General features: G+C 44.8%; 1 protein-coding gene across 2 annotated transcripts in view; it reads right to left on the bottom strand.

Annotated features, from left to right (window-relative positions):
* CDON (cell adhesion associated, oncogene regulated) overlaps positions 1–20144 on the bottom strand; it is a 52301-nt gene that overhangs the window by 20996 nt on the left and 11161 nt on the right. Inside the window, exons 1-9 of one of the 2 annotated variants that reach the window (XM_075774451.1) lie at positions 19194–19280; positions 11383–11519; positions 8981–9253; positions 7247–7393; positions 6789–6932; positions 6281–6568; positions 5188–5457; positions 4014–4346; positions 313–605 (exon numbers count right to left, since the gene is read on the bottom strand). In XM_075774451.1, the coding sequence (XP_075630566.1) occupies positions 313–605; positions 4014–4346; positions 5188–5457; positions 6281–6568; positions 6789–6932; positions 7247–7393; positions 8981–9253; positions 11383–11458 (1824 nt within the window). In that variant the 5' untranslated portion in view covers positions 11459–11519; positions 19194–19280. Of the gene's footprint in view, positions 1–312; positions 606–4013; positions 4347–5187; positions 5458–6280; positions 6569–6788; positions 6933–7246; positions 7394–8980; positions 9254–11382; positions 11520–19193; positions 19281–20144 lie in introns of those variants that run through there. The other variant, XM_075774450.1, reaches the window with a different exon arrangement.

Here is a 20144-nt window from a genome sequence, read left to right as displayed (position 1 = left end):
AAATTGGGTACAATATGCCCTGGAGCCCCATTCCCCATAGACCATAACGATACCATAAAGGAAATAAAAGCCCAGGCTCTGCTGGATAAATCTCACTTAAAATTAGATAGAACAGTGAACTCGTTGACCAACTTGTCATCCCTAAAACGAGCTGCCCGCGTGCCCACGGTAATGTTGTGGTTCAACTATATTCTATGTTGTCTCTGGCCTGACACCGCGTTCTCGTTAACAATTATCGGTTCCTCAAGAAACCTAAACCAACGAAACCCATCCGCCGCGGTGCACCGCTTCAACGCTACGGAGAAACGTTACCTTGCGGTATTTGACAAAATAGGCGTTGATGGGCAAGCCCCCATCCCTCCCCGAACGCCACACCAGGTTGTACGTGTCCGGCTTCAGCGTCTGCGGGGGGCTGAGGATGATGGGGGCTTCAGGGGGAGCGGCGGCATTTGGGGCCTTTTCCGTCGCGGCTGCATCCGAATGGGATTTCGTTGGAGGTGAGCTTGAAAACGTCGTTTCTGCACTGAAAACACCCTTGCTTTCATCGCTCTGGGCAATCTCCACGGGAGTCATTTCTTCTGCTTTCGGGCCAGTTGCTAAAGGAACTGTAAAGGGAGGAGTCCGGTTACATCTTCAGGATGACGTACGTTTGCCCCGCACGGAGGGGACACTAAACCATTTAAGAACATCGTTTCCAAACAAGCCCCGCTGCAAAAAGCCAGTTCAAGAGGTGCCCATGCGGACCCGAGCCCGGTGCCAAGCTGTGCCCTTGCACACTGGCTTTTTTTTTTTTTTTTTCCCCAGAGCAGAACCGTGGGGGAGGCGTTCTTTGGTTTGGTTATTTTGGGGAGGTTTGAGGGGTTTTTTACGCAGCAGCAAAGAGAGAAAACCTGAAACATGACATCCGCAGGCGCGGTTTGACTAGTATCGCCAATAAATTAAGTAGTGGCAACACATGTTAAAAGAAAAAACATAAAATATAGCTACGCTTGTGACACAAATGGAGTAATTTTAAACTAATCGCAGTTGTACAAGGAACTTTTCATGCCCTGAACTGGCGTGCACACAAGAAGACATTCTCCTACCTCAGTTTCTGAGGTTTTAGCTGTAATTTCGATCAGCTTTGAAAGTTGCACGACTCGGCTACTTCATTTAAAAATTTATGCTGAGAATAAACTCAGTTTACAGGCAGATCTAACATGCAATTTAATACCAACGCATTTCTAGAAATCCTGCTCCAGCCTCCTCCATCTTATTTACATTGCCTGGTATGAAAAAAAAATAAAATTAAATTAAAAAATACATAATATCAGTAGTTCGAAAGAGGCCGCGAGACAAAAAAAAGCACTGTTCGGCCAACGCAGGGCTTGTCAGCATTCCAGGCGGGAAAGGGGTGGCAGGTTGGACATCTGAAATTATCCAGGACAAGAAAACGTCAGTGCTCCAAATGAGAACGTTTGGGAACCAGCGCAGCTCCTCGAGGTTGTACGCCGCAGCGCCGGGACTGCCAGATGTTCTTAGCCCTGTCCGTCCTTTCAGATTTGTGTAGGTTTATGTTACGTGCCGGGGTCTGGAAGGGGAAGGGAATGAAGGGAACTTGGTTTACAAAACAAACAAATTCCTTGGTAATGTAAAGCCTAGGCAGTGTTAGCCTGGCTGACTCGGATTCCTCCAAACCTCCATTAAAATACCAGCAGCAAGTGTGGCTGCTATTTTTGGCCACTTTTTAAAAAGCTGGGAAGGGAAGGAAAATTCTCTTTTCAAATTGAAGACACGCTCTCAGCAAGCATTCCGTGTTTGTTTCTTCCTATTTATTTAGCAACGCCACAAACTTTGGAGATGGAAAGAAGGGAACAATGCGGGAGGATGTCCCCAAAGCCAGATGGAGTTTGCTTAAACTATCAGACGCCCCCAAAACACTCCCCAAGCAAAAGGGTATCTACGACTGACAGCGAAGCAGCGGGAAAGGGATGCACCGCCGCGCATCAATATTGGAAACAAATGCCGTATCCGCTGGGGGAGGCAGAAGACCCGCTGCATCGTGGTGGACCCGGAGGATCTGTGGGTGGGCACAGCACAGTTTGATGCCTGCTGGCACGGGGGAAGCAGACTCTCGCGCGTGGAGGATTAATTGTGGTTTAGACTGGTGACAGGAGGCCTGCAGTCCTTGCTGTGTTTATTGCTGCGAGAGGGGAGTCGTCAACAACCGACCAGTAGTTTGTATTTTCCCTTTGGAAAACAACCCCCGGGTAACAATTTCCATTAAGCAGTTGGGATCTAAGCTCTTTTTGCTAAGTTTCTGGCGTAATTGCTACCCACGTAAACCAGGACATCAGACTTCTTTTTGCTGCTGTGTCATTATGCAACTGTTTTTGGCCGGTGCTTTCAGTGCCATCCCTTCCCCCTTAGCCACTGAGACTTACCCTTCTTCCTCGGCTTCCCAGCCCCACTGCCAACGCAAGCAGCACCAAGTCAGGCCAGACCAAAGGGTGCATGCGCCCAAAATCCTACCTCCGACAGCAACCAGAGGACTGAAAGTCCCAAATTTGGGCGTTAAAAGAATGTATTCATAGCTTTTACTCGCGTTCTCCATAATACCCAGTATTGCACAGCTCCCTATTGTGTCTCCCCTTCAGCTGCCTCATTTTGAAGCTACACCTTTTCAGCCTCTCCTCCCACAGAAACTATTCCACACTGCTAGGAACCCACCTGCTGCGTTTCACGGCACCTTTTCTAGTTCTGTGCCCTTCTTGACACAGGGGTGCAAACACGTGAACAGATTTTAACCCGCCGGCATGCCCTGGCTTTGCACGGCAGCAGAGTGACCTTTGTATTTTGTCTCCACTGTGCAAACAGATCGCGTTCCCAGGCGTCGCTTCCCTGTTTCTTAAACAACCGGAGGATCTACTGCCGTGCACGGAACGCCACAAGTGACTAAAAAAGACTTTAAATAAGTGGCATGGGTGTGAGATGCTAAGGCCATCATTTTACATTTTGGTGGTTTCTCACTATGATGGTGGCTTAAGTTGCCCTGCCCGCTTTTAAGACCATGCGATGAATCATGTCGTGGAATGGATCCAGCAGAAAGAAAAAAAAAAAAAAAAAACCAAAACACCAACCCTATTTTTTCAGCCAAATAAGCTCTCTTACTGTGTGCATGCACGAGGCAAATTACGGGAACAAGCTGCCGAGGCTGAGAGCTGCTTAAGTTGATCCTACCACGAGAGAAATGCACCGGTATCACAGCTTGAGTCATTCAGGTGCTTCAGAAGTGTTACCTGGCACGAATTCTTCATTAAAACATATAAATGTTTGAGCATGTCTTTTTGGCACAGTTGGGAACTGTTCTAAAACCCTAACAGCTCCCAGAAACTACTTAAGGACTTTTATATCAAAACCAAATGCCTTAACCACCCTCTGCACCATAATCAGCAGCTAGTACAACATATTAGAAACCGATAAAAGTTAATAAACAAAACATTACAATTGAACTTACTGCCATAAAAGTCTGAGGCAAAGCAGTGGGTGTTTTCCATTTGACAGAGACTGAATTTTGGGATGATATTTATTTTTGTGTTTCCACTCAGCAAGGTCCAACAATAACTTATTTATAAAACTACGCGATGGGATCACTTTCTTGAGGTTTCTTCTTTCTTTCTTTCTTTCTTTCTTCAAGTGAACCTTTAAGCATCTTTTCAAATTATTCATGTAAGTATTAAACTCTAACCAGTGGAAATGAAGAACTGTAAATATGGGGCCACTTATTAAATTCCGCTAACCTTAAAACTCACTGCCATTCAGCTAAATTTACTAAGGCAAGACACTGAAAGAGCGGAGAAACTCAAGTCACTTCACATGGTGAGGGAGTAACTGGTCCACGGAGGCAGCTTAAGAATCCTCAGCTTCGTTTCCCCAGGACACCCACGCTACCGACCTTCCGTTCATCTCTTACTTCGAGATATTTCTCCCCTAAAACAGGGAGCCGACTGCGTGATTTTATGCTTCAAGCTTACCAACTGTAAGGAAGGCTTTTGACGTCACGGAGCCATGCTCGTTGATGGCTTCGCACGTGTACTCCCCGGCACGCTCGGGAGTCACGTTCCTAATGTGCAAGGAGCTCCAGCCCGCTTGAGAGGTGGAGAAGTAGGTGGGTTCTGCAGCGGGAGGTTTCTGTGGTTTGGAATGAAGCACCTGGGAAGGGCGGCTGGTGAGGAGTCCTCTGCTGTCATGCCAACGGATCATGGGAACAGGGAAGCCAGTGGCGTTGCAAGACAGCGTAATGTCCCCACCACCTACCACAGCGATGCTAGCTGGTGGAGAGACTATAACTGGCCTGGAATCTTTGCCTGGGGCGGGGGGAAACAACCCAAACTATGAATTTGGCTGAGGAATACAACGCTTAAGGCCAAAATGAGTCAATACAATTAGAAAAGTCACGCACGCTTCTTTTTAACCATTTTAACAGTTATTTCTCCTCTAGACAGCCTCTCCAGACTGAAGAGATCAGCTGAGACTTGTGCTTAGAAAAGGCTGATGCAAAACTACGCTCAAACCACACTTCAAATTTTCTAAATAACAAAGACTCAACCGTCAGCGAGGAACGCGGTGCAGGCTAAGACTGGCTTAGTGCGCTCCTCAGACAACCAGGTCACAAAATATCTGCTCAACCAGCCTCTGCGCAGCTCACATCAATCTTAACAGGCCCAGAGAAGGTCAAAAGCTTCAAGTACACACAACAGGGGGACAACAGGAACAGCAAAGGCCTTGCCAACACCGTTCTGCTGGCAGAAATCAAGTGCTCCGACTATTAGAAAGTATCTTAGACCAAAAAGTGATGATGGTTTTTGTAAACTTGAGGATATGATCCAAGGCATACACACTAGGTGGCCAGTACTACTGGTCATCCAGTACAACAGGACCCTGATTCCATTTAAGAATAAATTGTGTCAAATTCAACCATAAGCTGATTTAATTGCAGCTGCAAATCTAGGTTTTAAGTATCAAGTAAGCACACTACCTCAGAAATACCTACATCTTAAAATTCAACTGAAAGCACTTTCTTTGTGGGATTTGCTACAAACAGTGGTCAGAAGCAAATCAATACATAACCTAGGGGAAAAAAAACTAGAATGAAGCTTGAAGTATAAATGCTTAATTTGAGTTCTTGAGGGCTGCAAGTGCTCCTACCTGGCTGGACACGAAGCCTCGCAGTGGACTGTGCAAACCCAACGCCATTGTTCGCTAGACACTGGTACAAGCCAGAGTCCTCTTGAGCGACGCCACGGATCCGCAGACGGTTTCCCATCGGCAGATGCCGCGGAGAGAGACGGAGGGGAGCGGCGTTGTGGAGCCAGGTGAGGGTTGGGGCAGGGTTTCCACGGACATCACACCAGAAATGTATGGTTGCTCCTGCGGCCACGGTTTCATCTTGCAGTCCCTTGGAGATTGAGGCAGGTTCTGTAAAGGGAAATAATTTGACCTAAACCATTGCATGTTGATCTTAGCTTAAGTCCTGAAAAAAATACTGCAAAACGTTATGCTAACTTATCATGTACAAAGAAGCACCACATACTTCTAGTTCTACACAGCCTAAAGCTGTTTTTTCCCACACGCTTGCTTATTTTAATGGCCTCTCCCTTCTATTCCAAACAGTCAGATGTTTGCATTAATACTGGAAATAAACCACCTGTATTTTCAAAATAATTTCTCAGTGACATCCCCATAACAAAAGGTGTATTGTGTCTCAACAACCTGTTTTCTGAGTTACTCTAATGTATACATTTCAAAAACCAAACAAAAACAGTCATGGAGCCTCCAACAACAGGAAAATCTGCTACAAAGGAAGGGGAGATTAGGAACGACTTGCAGCCACACAAAACAGGCCAAATATATTTCTTTTGCTTTTGTTTTTGTCATCATCCTCGCCAGCTTTTTGCTTAGATGCACCCTCAAAAGAGAAACATCTGATCTGTGGCACGTTATTGACGCTGTATCCCATATCCACTTGGCACTCTAAAGAAAAATAAATAGATCTGTTCTTCCCTTGAAATTTGTTATCCTTTACTCTTTAATTATTTCAGACTGCGAAGGATCTGAAGAGATAAATAGTTAACTTGAGAGAGATGATGAGATATGGTCATTATGAACATATCTTTAGCCTTTATTTTAATATGCTTAGGTTCAGAAAGAATGTTAGGCTATTTGTAATCAGATGCCAAAACCAGCAAGTATACAAAGAAAATGTTTGTTGCCTGGACATGACAACTCCTTCATTTCTTACCGAGTACAGTAAGTGAATAGTTAATGTATTTCACTACTCCAAATTCATTTCCCACCACGCAGGAGTAATTTCCAGAGTCCGATGCCTCGAGCCTGTCTGTCACCAGATGGGAGTGCAGCAGTTTCCACCTGCCTTTTCTCAGCGCGTCCCGGCCATCTTTAACCCAGCGGACGGAGGCCGGAGGCAATCCACTGACAACACATTCCAGCATCAGGGAGCTGTGCCGGGGCACCGCCAGGCTCTGCGGGGCCAGGGGGTGAAGTATGTGGAAGCCATCCGAGGAAGAGCCTGGAGGAAAGGAGACGAGGCTTAGCACTAACCAGATATGAAAAGCTGCCGTGCTTTTCAATAAGAATTTTACGTGCAAATAACGCAGGACAGATTTTACATAACGTGGTATTTGAAACCAGTGGATATTTAGGCTGACAGGCCCACGCTAACAACATTAGGGATGTTATTTATTCAGTTTGAGATGCATTAATTCCGGAAAGCTGAACTGAATACTCACGCGTGACTACAAGCTTATGTCCAGTGGGTTCTATTCTGAGATTGTGAGTAACTGGGTTGTACACTGCACATTTATAGGATCCTTTGTCTTCTAAAGATACATTCAAAATCTGCAGGTTTCCAGATGGAAGAATTAGGTAGTTGTCTAAACAAGTGGGGAAGGAAAAAAAGAAGGTTATATTCAACTCATTTTCAAAAAAAGGCTTGCTATTTTTAAAAAAAAATTAAATAACTTGTCAGATATATCAATCTATTCTAAACGTAGGATCACAAAGAAATCACGCTGTCATACAAAAGATACTAATTTATAAAGGTAGGTTTAGTTAAAAGTGATTTGCACAGGAAGTTCTGCAAGTTTCTAGAGTTATTTTTCTCTAAGTTCTAAGAAGAAAAAAAAAAAATTCAGGCAAGCCTTTGTTGGCTATTTATACTGCTGACCAGTGGCATAAACCATCTCACCTGTTGATTGTTCCAGCCATTTTCCCCGCACTTGAAAGCGAACCTGTGCTTTAGGGTTACTTTCTGGCACCTTGCACCCAACGAGAGCTGTGCCCCCTTCCTCCGCTGCAACAATGGGTTTCACAGACGTATCAAAATTAGCTAGACCTAGAAAAGAATTGCTAAAAGGTTAAGATCAGCAAGCTCAGGATTTATGTTTAAAATATAGCTGGTTTCAAAATGATTATCTTCTCTGGTGCAGCATTTGGACATTCACATCAACAGGCATGGTCTTTTCTGTAGCCCATAAAACCTCTTGTCTACATGCGCTTCCTTACTAGAGAAAGGAGATACACTGGAATTTACAGGGGAATAGTGAGGGGAAAAAATAGTTTCTACGTTTCCTCCACTGCTCCAGGAAAAGCAAGCAGAGATACGTGAAAGACGGCAGAGCTACTCACGGGCTCTGAAGGCACCACAGAAGACAATTTGCACTAACAGCACGAAGCCCGTCCACAAGAAACGTGAAATTGTCTTTCTGCGATTACAGCTAACACAACGCTGAGTACAGCAGCGCCTCCCACTCATTGCCATGAGCGATGAGGCAAGCTGAAAGCCTCAACACCTAACAGCACCTTCTGATTCGCTACAAAAATCTCAAAAGGAGGAGGAAAGTGTGAAAGCTGCTCTTCTACTCCCTTCAGGTTCAAAGCATCTTCTAGGTTGTGAAGTTTTTCTACGTTAGCCACCCTTATAGCTCTCTTGAGAGGGTCTTGCTATGGGTCAGTACTTTACCAAAACACTTACTTCTCTCACTTTTAAGAAATTTCCCTCCCAGGGGGGTTTTGGACATGCTCCATAGATGAGGTACCCTTACAGAGAAATCACTCAAATCCTGCTTGACAAAGGCCTGATTCAGACAGCACCGTGATCCCAAGCAGACAAATCATGCTCACAGAGGAATATTCTATTCCCATTCTCAGCACCACATCATTCTTTCCACTGGAAAACATTGCCCTTCCTCTTTCAAAGTCCTTTAAGATCAAATAATTTACAGACCAAGCACTAAGGCAAAGCGGGATTAGAAGAACCAGTGCAACTGAGAGAAGGGAAATTGTCCCCAAAAGGACAGGATGGAAGACTGTCCCCACCTGAAGAATATTTAGATAGTTTTGACCGAATAAAATGCTACAACTGAAAAGGAATATTTGCAGCTCCCACTCACGTCTCCTCTTTTCCAACCAACTCTCAGGCATGCTTCTGCAACGGCATGGCAGCTCAGTTGCTGTTTCAAGATCCTTTTCAAAGAGAAGCTTTTGGGAAGCTCGTACTTTCAGGTCAGTTCATTGAAATGAATGTTATTTCACTGAATGATATTTATGTTTGCTGGAAAGGACTCTTGAGGTCTCTAGCCCGGCCTTCAGCTCGAAATGAGGCTATCACCAACACTAAATTGATCAGCTGTGGCTTTGTTTACTTGAGTAGTTAAAAGCCTCCAAGGATGGAGAGCCACAAGCTCTCTGAGCGATCTGCTCCAGGGCTGCATCACCTGACAGGTCTCAGGTGACATAGGGGGAAAAAAAATGGTGAAAAGCATATAATTGATCATATACCAAGTACTGTCTGACAAAAAAAACCCCAAAACCACCTTGAAACTAGGTGTTTTCTAAAAGTCAAAGAAAACCAAACCATACAAACCAGCTGAGGTCAACATAATTTGCAAGGAGCGAGGAACATAAAGAAAAATTAACTTACTGCCCATGGATACCGTTGCAGGCCTGCTCACAACGGCACCCACGCTGCTGTTAGCAATGCACTGATAGCGACCGGACGTGGAGAGGCTGAGGGAGACGATTGTCAGAGATCCCGACTGGATTTCCACTTCTCCCGCCTCACTGTGCAGAGGCACCCCATTAAACAGCCAAGAAAGGCGAGCCGCGGAGGGCTCGGCAGAGCAGTGCAGTTGTACGGCCCCACCAGACTTCTGCACAGTAGATAAGGGCTCAGAAATAAAATGGGGAGTTAAATCTGAAAGGAAAAAATAAAATATATTCGGTTAGCAAGCAGCATTTTGCACGAATGCACACGATAAGGTTCACGATGCATTGACTTGTACAAAAGACTGTCCGTAATCCATTTTATAGCAACACACTCTGCCAGTTCACAGACTTGGCAAAGTTCTTTCATCAGAAGGTTAAATATTGATAAAAGCCTATTCAGATCACACACAGACAAATAAAGGGCCTCTAAACTCCAAGTTGTTAGCGATACCCAAGCAGGTGTCGCCTATTCCTCTGCAAGAGATTCCCACTCGCCAGGGAAAACTTCCAACTTAACTCCATTAAAAGGGTAACGGCAATTAAACGAAGGCAGGTCGAGATACACCCCTAAGCGCACGCAAGGCAAAGGCATCACGCTGGCTAGGGCCAGCAAAAACTGCAATCCCACTGGATTTACGTGGAGGGAAACAGCGGCCATCACCTGAAGAGATGGAGCACGGGAACGTGCAGCCGTAGCTGATCTGTCCCATATGAAGCAGGCCTGGACGTGACTTGTAAAATTTTAGAAATGGTAGCAGCCTGCCAGGTATTTATGCAGAACCGTCTCCGAGTCTGCAGAACTAATTAAAAATAGCAGGATAAAAAAAGCTGGATGAACAGCAAAGGCTCTTGTTAATTCCAAATACATGGACTTCATCAGGACGAGAATGATGAATTGGGCATCCATTATCTTTACTGAGTAAAGATGAACAGAAACAGGAAAAACTGCTAATAAATAAAAGGTTCAGTTGCACAAAACTTGGTTATGAGAATCCATTTATTTGCCAGAAGAAAATTCCTGCTTGTTGGAGGAAATTTTTTCCTATCCTGGCCAATGAAACACTGGGAATTATTTCCATTTGTTTTCTATGGAATTCTTGCTAAAGATTTTGTACGAAGGGAGCAAGCAAAGGGCAATTAACACCAATAACTCCGATTTGGTTAGAAATATGGGAGGAAAAAAAAAAAGAATTTAAAAATAGACACAGTGGCAGGGGAAAACAATTTCTAGTTTGTAAATAAGCTAAGGAATTCCAGATAGCACGGGTCAAGACGATATTAAATAACATCCAAATAGGAGACAGTTTTCTTGTAGGTGGGGCCCTCAGCTCATGCTTTTCTTCTAAAGTCAGTCCATCCAAGCTCCGTTTATATAGATGAGTTTCAGATGAGAAACTGCACATTTTTAACAGAACCATAAGCTATCTGCATAAACATAAAAAAACCCTGGAAATTAAAGTGTGGCTTCACTTAACCAAAAAGATTAAATCCATAAAAATGGTATCCAAGCATTTCACAGGACTCCAGATGTCCATTTTTAGCTTTTTAATTAGAAAACTCTTTTTCCTATTAGTTCAGTTTGAATTTCCAGGGATAAGAGAAAAGTAACGACCTCTTCAGTTTGCTAGCCACCAAAGGCTACGAAATGGCTCCGTTGTTACTTTCATCTTCGCCCCTGCCCTCGCTCATGACACCAACACTTTGTGCTCAGTGTAAAAGTCAAAATTGGTAGCAGTGACCCTGCAGCTGGAATTTATCTCCTATGACTGCTTGAAAAATAAAACTTATCCCATTTGCTTATAACGATTGGCTATGAAGTGCTAAAAGTAGTAAAAGCTTCTTTTTTGTGTGGTTACGTTAAGACAAGCTGACTACACAGAGCAGATGTGTCAATTAAAACCATCCCTCTCCTTTTTTTTAATGCCAGAGCTGTTCCAACTGCAGCCACGCATCAGCGTTCGTGTTTCAAAGATCCGATCCCCCCTTCCCCCTGCAAATTTCAAACCCCTCCCAACCCCATGGGAACACGAGATGCACTGTGCGCAGCAAAATCGGCGTCCAGCGAAGTCCATGGAGATCCCAAAGAACAAACCTACGTAACTGAGAGTCTTCCACGTTCTAGCACTTGGCTTGAGCCAAGTTTTCAAAAGCAAAGTCATATATATATTCAGCTTAAGACTGCGTTTAAGTGCTCTGTGCTTCCTTAAAAGCAGATTATCGATAATACACGTTAAAGTTGGCCACTCTGAACTCCAAATCGTTGCTCGTTCAAGAACACGGGTTCAAACCTCCAGAACCTCCAAGCGAGTCATCTCGGCTCGGTTGAGAAGGCCTTACCTGAACTCGTGGCAGAGACGAGACCCGCAGCAGCGATGAAGAGCAGTGCCTGTAAGCGGCCGGGATCCGGATGCATAGCGCCAGATTACACAAGTTGAAAGCACCAAGTTCCAGACTAAGACGAGGCACCGAAACAGCTACAAAACAAACAAACAGATGTCTACTGTGAGTTTCAGGAGTTAGTCTTTTAACTCTCTTACAACAAAGTGTTTGGGGTTTTTAAAAAAAAAAAAGCGCAACCAGGAAACAGCCAATATTCTTCGCAATATAGAAACCATCTGTAAAAATGAATTCGAAGTTGAACTATGTTTCCAAGTCCTATTCTTAATACAAGATTTTTTTTTTTTTTCCACAGCTGGGGTATGAGGCATCTGTGCCGAACCGCGCTGCCTTGATAAATTAGACTACTTTCCACCCAGAGGAACTGAAGTCCAAAGTAAACAGCTTATCTATTGGAGATAGTATTGTTTGCAAACAATAACGATCTGACCATCTATCACCAGGCTACACTTGTTTTACAAGTCTTTATGAATCTATGTGCTGCGATGAGGCTTCAGCTCATAATTGCTCTAAACCTGTTTACTGAGACATGTCATCTGCTTCCTCCATCTCATGTGCTTTACGGTCAAACAGTGGCAAATTTCTACCAAAAAAAATCACCGATATTAATCTTGTTCTCATTTGTATTCCTAAACCAATACTGCTTTCTCATATTTACTTCTGGGGCATCCATTATGTGTGCTTTTATCTACACGGTCCTTCCCTTGGCCATATCACACCTGACCGTTCCGCTATGGAAGATCTCACTTTCAGCACCTAAAAATATAAACTAAATCATGAAACCAGCAAAACACAAACTAAATCATGACACCCGCAACGTAACGTGCACGAGGTAAGTCTCAGAAACAGTCTCTATCAAACGCGCTCTTCTCCAAGGAAAAGTAGTAATCTGCAGCTGTCGTTCACTTAAATTTTCTATTTGCCTTGCATAAGATAATGATGAATAAGACTTGAGTCCATTCAGCACAGTTACTTCATTTATCAGCCTGGCCATACAATTTTGCTGCTGATAACACTCAACATATATTTTAAACATCTCATATATCAGATGTGTATATAAACATGTATCTAACACACATACAATAACTAGGAGTCTTACTGGCAGCGTGCAGAAACAAGTGCGACAATACACGTGCTTGATAGAAATAAATCCGTTTACTGAGTGCTCGTGGAGCCAGTTGCTTTCCAAGAAGCCAGATCCAGATATCAACAGCAAAATTATTCCCATGGTTTATTTAAAAATAACAGTAGTTTATCATTGGAACATCACTGTAAAATAGATAGGCAAAATAAGCATCGGGAAAAGACTCCAATAATAATAAAAGAATCATTCTAGATTTTATAGGGCTATTTGCTTACTGCAAATTGCACTCCAGGCTTATAACGACAGCTTGAGACGGCTGAAAGAAATGCTGTCGAGTTCTGCTCCCGTTTCTGGGTGGTTTTATCTGATCGGGACAACTTATTTCAGCTGTTCGGAAAACCCGACCGGTAATCCTTGCAAACCAGGCTGGTTCCCCAACGAGAGTCGGGGCTGTTTTGGTAAGAGGCACATGGCAGAAGAGATGGGCTGCGCAGAAAAGCGGTTTGGTTTATTTGAATTCTCACTCGGTTCAAGGGCAGGAGAGCCGCTCCACCAGCGAGTGCAAAGGACAAAGTAAACACCCAGAGAACTTGTTAACATCAAACACTTCGCTGAAGAGGGGTGGGGGGCAATGTTGCTTTTTGCCAAATCTTCCCTCCACTATTTATTTATGAAAAGCAATGAAACGTATATTCTAGGTCAACTTTAACCCCAGCACATGGAGCTACTGGGTTATTTTGCAGCTGTCTTTTTAAACAAGGCCAGCTCATTATCTTTAACTAAACTTTATCTTTGGAGATCTACTTTATCCAGTCTCTGATTTCCCTCTGTTTATCTTTCTCTTTACATGTTCCTAGCTGCCAGTGTCAACAGCTACTCCTCTTCTGACCTACCAGTTTGGCTTTCGCAGGCTTGCGGAGCGGGAAGATCAACTGTAAAGCAGTGAGTACACAAAGCAAGCCACAAAGACCAAAGTTCTTTGACTGGAGAAAAAAAAAGAAAAAAAAAAGAAAAAGATTCACTTTGATTGGAGTAGCATTGTTCAGCAGCAACGCTCAGGCATCTGAAGAAAGTTTCGCTCACATCCATTTTTGAAGGGATCGTAGAAACCTCCTTTTCACTGGTAGAGAATGGGAACACAGGGGGAAGATGGGATCCAACGTGCAATACACAACCCCAAACTATTCTTTTTCTTCTGCAGATGGCGTCAGTCCAGAAGCCCATTGCGAAGTACAGAGAAGAGGGCAAGACCACAGCTCGTAGTTTTGGGGTTTTTAGAAACCCAGCGCAGAAACCTTGCGTCTTTAATAGCATATTAACATATATGCAAGCGCTAAAAGGCTTGAGGAATGGAAAAACGAGATTCTTCCCCTTTGCCATCACTTCAGTAACCTTGAACTCCCATTGTGACAGCAAGTACCAGTCACTGGGCACCAGAACAGAAAGAGGAGCACTTTGGTTAGACGTGGCTCCATTTCAGTGTCTCAAACTGCAAGATGAGCTCACCCAGGAACACCTCTGCCCACGGTTCACCATTCCTCGCTTCAGAGGATGAATCTCCATCACTGGTGCATCGCATAGTCAAAATAAGTAAGCGTAATATAGAAGGTTGAATAGGGATGGACATGTTTTTCATGGATCAAGTCCTTTCCAGTTTCACCGGCAATCTCTGCAGACCATCCGTGCCGCATCCCAGAAAGCCACAGCATGGCAAAGACCCGTATTTTTCCTACTTCGACCAAGACACCTTCATCTAAAGTGAGCTTCCAGCTATTTTCATCCAGCACTTGACCTCCTTGTCAGCTCTAAAGTGACCTGTTGCTCACAGATGAAGGGAGGCGAGGACGATAACAGACTTGTGTCACGAGGAGTCGTCATCCCAACCGTTCCAATGGATGTCCGTCCCTTGGAAGCGCACTGCACACATGGGGGCATACAGAAACGTGTACCTGGTACTTCTGGAGATAATTAATAGGATGGCGTACTTCTGAAGACATAATTCTGGTCGCGCATCTCATTTTTCACAGAGCCTTTGTAAAAGGGACACTCTCGCCAAACAGCTGTGGGGACAGGCATGCGCCTGCGCATCAGTTCAGCCCTGTGACCTTCAGGATGCCATCTCCCGGCAAGCAAAATAAATCATCAAGAGCTACCTCCGAACAGAGGGGAAGGGTACGCGTTAATTAGTCCCTTTAGGAGCACCAGAGAGGTTTCCCTGTGCAGGAGCAGGGCTGTCCCCGCTGCCAGGCTGTCACATCAGCCGGTTGGGTTCTGCAGGGCAGCTTGCACGTCGTCACCCGGTTGCTGAGGCCTGAAGACCTCACCAGGATGGGCACAGGCCATCCCGGGCCAGGGAGCAAGCCCTCGGCACGTGGACTTACCAAAACGACCTACTGGGCTGAGACGGCAAGAGACCGGCACCAGACTGGCTTCCCATCTCTGATCCGGGCAGATTCAGCGCAGCGAGACAGCACAGCCCTGGCAGTGACCCTTCTCCTCTCTTCCCAAAGCGTCACGCTTGCCACTGTTCCTCCGGAAACCAGCAGCCTTCTACCACATGTCTGGTCCATTCAGTGTCACTAACTTCACCTATCACCTCCGAATTAACTCACTCCTATGCATGCTTGCCCCCCCCCCAAAAAAAAGGTTTTACACTCTAACCATGCATTCGTAGGGTGCCCAGCCCAAGAGGATCCTGTGTCCTTCAAAACACAGCTGAGAACCTGCCCTGCTTCTCATCTCCACCCTTGCAGCTGAGGGCAGAGTCACTACTAAAAACTGTATTATACACACTTTTTTCTCCTTTTCGGATAGTTTTTGTTCCTTCTGGTTCAGCTTCCCATCTCAGACCAGCTGGCAGCGCACTGCCCTTCCCAACAGCGAGCAGCCACCACCCCACCTCAATCTAACCGCTCTCCCACTCCATCACTCCCCTCCAAAACTCATCTGACCTTCAGCGAGCCGTTTCAGCCCACTGAAGCTAAAGGAGGAAAGGGGTTGGTTTGTTTTTTTTTTTTCTTTGCTAGCCAAATGCACCGGGTCCTATAAACCGGAGCGAAGTGGGGAAGGAGGAGGAGGAAGGAAACGGCACGCTCTGGAACAGAGGGAGTTATTCAGGTTGCCCGGTCCACCTCCAGAGCTGACAGCCTTCTCTAAGAAGCCCTAGGAAAAAGTGACAGAGCTGCTGCTTCAGGGCAGCGCTGCCCACTGCAACGCTTTTCACTTGGAGTAAAACAGCTTTAGATACTAAAGATTTCATGCTTTTCCTAAACAACAGCAACTCAATTAATCCAACCTCACCTTATAGTACTACACATGATTTAACACCTAAAGCACAGCAAGTTGGTTTCTTCCCTAGGTCATTTATTCCGGAATTACCATGAGAGATTTTACTTTAACTTGCTCATCGAGATTGTTTCTGTCAGTACAACAAAAATTGCAGAATTTCAAAGCATCTGAATTCAGAGCAAACGATACCCCCAGAATTAACTAAAACACTGTGCCTTTAGTGTGAGCAAGCCTAGTTAGATCATTAAATCTCCCACCAAGACACCTTAAAAAAAAAAAAAAAAAAAAAGGTATTGAAGCCTGTGGCATTCCAAGAGAAAGCAATCAGACATTCCTGCAGCTCGGCTCCTCAGTGATCTCCAAAGCCTTTGATCACTGACTGTCTTCATGCTGTCCTCCTGGGGTCTGGCAAAATGAGTGTAACAGCTGGCATATATACTTCATTAGCTTTTTGTGCCGGGGAGCAGCCCGGTAGCGACCGACAGTCTGCCCGTCAGCTTTACGGACTAACCTCTGAGGTTTATTCCTGGGATTTTTGGTAGCTGGGAAAGTCTCAAAGCGGTCCCGGGCAACTGAGACCCGCACGTTCGCCCACGTGCCGCATAACTCCTACGTACCGCTCCTAAAGACACGGCTGCCATACATTAAGGGTGCGGCGGGTGGATTTTTAATACCGGTACACAGGTTTGAGATTGCTAAAAGGCAACCAAGCCTGCTGAAGCCTCTTTTTTATGAATGCTTAATGACCACTCAATCATTAACATCAACCTTTAAAAAGCAAATGCAGCACCTACAGTGTTCATTACCCTCCCCCTCCCCTCTTTTCAGGGTCTCAATCGAGTCAGTCGAGCGTGCAAACCGATCCTGTCGCCAGCAAAAGCATTTCCTTTCACTGTGGTCAGCCAAAAAGCAGGGGAAGAAAATGGAAGTGACTTGGAGTTATGGCACCAAAAAGGCCAGACAAGCAAGGAAATAATCAACTCCACATGAGCCACTTCTAGCCCATCACAATGAAAAGGGCCTACGACTAACCCCAGGAAAGGTCAGCGGGACTATGGGGGTCATAAGCTGAAAAAGGCAATAGCGAGCAGCTGCCAGCTGCAATAAGAATCAATGTGTTCCTAATTACACCGCGAAGAGAGGGCTCGAGCACCGAAAAAAGTCCTGCTGTAATCACAGCTTGGTGGTGGTGGGGGGGGGGGAACCCAACCAAAAAACAAAACACCCAACCAAAAATTTCAAGTGCTCCTGTTTTACTCTTCTCCACCTCGAGCACTGAAACTGCAGTTTCTGTGTTACTAAATTACAGGAAGCCGAGCGATGGAGATAAGGAGCCAGGCATTTACATAAGTGTTGGGTTTTTGGGGTTTTTTTTAAATTTGTATTAGAACTATGGCATCATGAAAGACAGGATTTTGTGAGTGTAAGTAATAAAATTATGTACTTCAAAGGGATTTTGTGGGTGCTTTTAGAAAACAAACTGAACTCTGCCTAGCAGTCCTGCAAGCCTGGTATTTTCTCGACCCTTAAAAAAAAAAATTCAGAAAGAGAAAACCCCACAAAACCAGTTTGCTGACAGTGACCCTATAAACCAAGTGTGAAAGATATAAACAGGTCAGAGAACGCAATGAAACATGCTCCCAGGCATCTACAGAAACAAACCAAATGGAAAGGCATTTAAAAATTACAAGAAAAAGTATCCTTTGATGTTATGTTCATATTTATTTATTACATTTTAAACAAATGAAAGTATACTTTCTAGATCCTTATCGTAACAACTTAAAGGAACTGCAGTTGCGCAACCTTTCCAAATCCTCGCCTTAAATTTCATGAATGCCTCCGCATTTCTGCCCATAAGCCAACATCCAAGTGTTTCCTATGCATATTTCCACAGAATGATTCGATTGGTATTTTTACTCTTTTTAGGTAACGTACATTTTTATAAGCAACCTTGCAGGAGCGTGTGTGAAGCTTCATACTTGCTCCACACGGTTTAAAACTCAACCTGTGAATCAGTGGCAAATCCAAATTTCGGGGGGTTAAAATATATTATCAGTTGTGTGGCGATTTGTAATGGCACACTATTTTTGTCAAAATGCAGACTGAATGTTTGCTCAGGGCGGCAGATGGGAGGAAAACCAAACAGCCCTGAGCAAACGAGACAGTTACCGAGTTCCTATAAGAATAGGGACCTTAAATCCTGACAGTCTTCCTTAATAAGGCATATGCATCTTTTTCCAAAGCTATAAAACACCCTCAATAACATCAGTAATTTACTCAAACTCTGCTACAGGTCCAGCGTCACAGGACAAAGGTGACACAAGAAGACATTAAGCAACTTGAAGGGGGAAAAAAAAAAAAGTGTATTAGCCTAAAAATATGACCAAAAAGTTGGCCTGTCTCAAAGATGGAGAAGCAGATCTTCTGCCGAGTTGTTCTGTGGATTTTTCTATTTTGCTTTCAGGCCTGGAAAGTCTCAGGGTTGGTATCAGCTGTTGGACTCTGATCAAAGTTTAGCTTTCCATTAATCCTTTGAGTTATATGTGAGGCTGATAGAGAATTTTTTTTTTTTCAGAAGACAGTTAAGATTACTCAGATACTTAATTTGCACTCCAATATTTCAAAAACACCTTGACTTTAAAACCTCGGTCTTGGCGTACATATGGTCTTGATAGAAGAACGCATGCTTTGGCATTGACTGAAGAAATGGATTTGTGAGCCGAGGGAAGAAAATTTAACGGTTTGTGTACTGTGCCGCTGCAGCACACGGCTGAAAATGCTCCCGAGTCACTACTCTGCTATCAACACACGTACGTGCTCCGATCAGGGAGACCTGGGATTTCCATCCTGCCGTATCAACGCCGGTCACAGCAAGACAGACATCGGGGTGTGTGTGTGGGGGAAATAAATCATCACAGAAGCCACACTTTCTTACCCACAAAGAGGCACAATAATTAGGTTAATTTTATTATTAACTTCAGAAAAAAAAGCTGAGACAGTCCCCCTGCTGCCACACTAATGAAGTGGGTATGGTTTCTGACTCTTCTAGCCTCGGGGGAAGAAAAAGAACAGAGCATTAGCCTAATATACAGTTCTGCTGGGCTGCAATTATGCTTAAATGCCTAAATAAGGGCTTTTAGACCCCAAGGGATCTGAAGGTATCATTAGTCTAACAGTTCCATCAGAGTAACTGCAGACCAAATGCACACAGAATTCTCACCCTCTGCTTTTCAAGGCCCCCCAGACCTCACCCCTCTCATTCTCTCCTGGCCCTGCACGACTTTGCCTCATACTGCCATTCCCCCCCCCCATATCTAGCCCAACACCCGTACTGATTCTGTCGCACCACCTTACGATCACCAGCGACAGCTCTGCTCACCTTCAACCGCGTCTCGAAGGGTCCTTCTGCAAACACCCTCCTCCGCTCCTTCCTACGGGGATCGTCGGAGCGAGACCTTTGTTTTACTTTTTCAACCGAGTGGTTTTTACCAAGAATGAGATTTCGCAACCAGTTTAAGCCAATTTAAAGACAGGCCGCTGCCGAGGAGGGCAGTAACACCTTCCTTCAGGACCTGGCTTGCATTCCTCTATCTGCACCAACGATCGTGCGGCCACCGAGTGAGTCAGCTCTGCTGGCAGATCCAGCTGAAAACTCAGCCAAGGAAAAAATGAGGTTTAGTTTTCACCTGGATGAGGGAGCAGTTTCAGCTCACGGAGCAGTCTTGGAGCGCTAGCTCCATGGAATGGACATCCACAAAAGGGAATTTTGCACTCTCAACAGCGTGAGGCCTCAGATCGACTTATGAAGCACCACCCCAGTATCTTTAATAAACTCTGAACTGCAAGAATGTCAGCAAAAATTAAGGAAAAAAAATATATGAAGCCCAACTCCAAGTGAGACATGCCCATTTTCTCAAGTGAGCTAGGGGACTCGCCACCCTAATTATCTGATCTACAGGCGCACACGCCACAGCAAGCCTCAGTAACGCCTCGGGCTGTGTCTTTTCCCCTCCAAAAAGCTTGCATTTTGCACGTCAAGAACGATCACCCGTGCTTATAATTTCTCTACGGTTCCTATAATCGGAATCAAGCATGATTTAGAAAAATAAAAAAATAGAACCACAGGCTGGCTCTGGTCATCAGAAAAACCTGTCTGACTCTCAGACAAAGGAGCTTGTGTCCACGCACGCTGCCTAAAGGCCCGCTTCCAGCAGCGTTCTCACGCCGGGTAAGTTTTGACACGAGAGAAGGTTGATGAAAAGAAGAGCAACAGCGGGCAAGTGCTGTTAGGGGACAGCGAGCTCATTTCTGAGGCGATTCCAGATGAACA

This window comes from Balearica regulorum, chromosome 23, assembly GCF_011004875.1.
Source record: "Balearica regulorum gibbericeps isolate bBalReg1 chromosome 23, bBalReg1.pri, whole genome shotgun sequence".
NCBI classification, from domain to species: domain Eukaryota; kingdom Metazoa; phylum Chordata; class Aves; order Gruiformes; family Gruidae; genus Balearica; species Balearica regulorum.
Note: the sequence above shows the minus strand (reverse complement) of the source record. Positions and strands in the feature narration are given on the sequence as shown.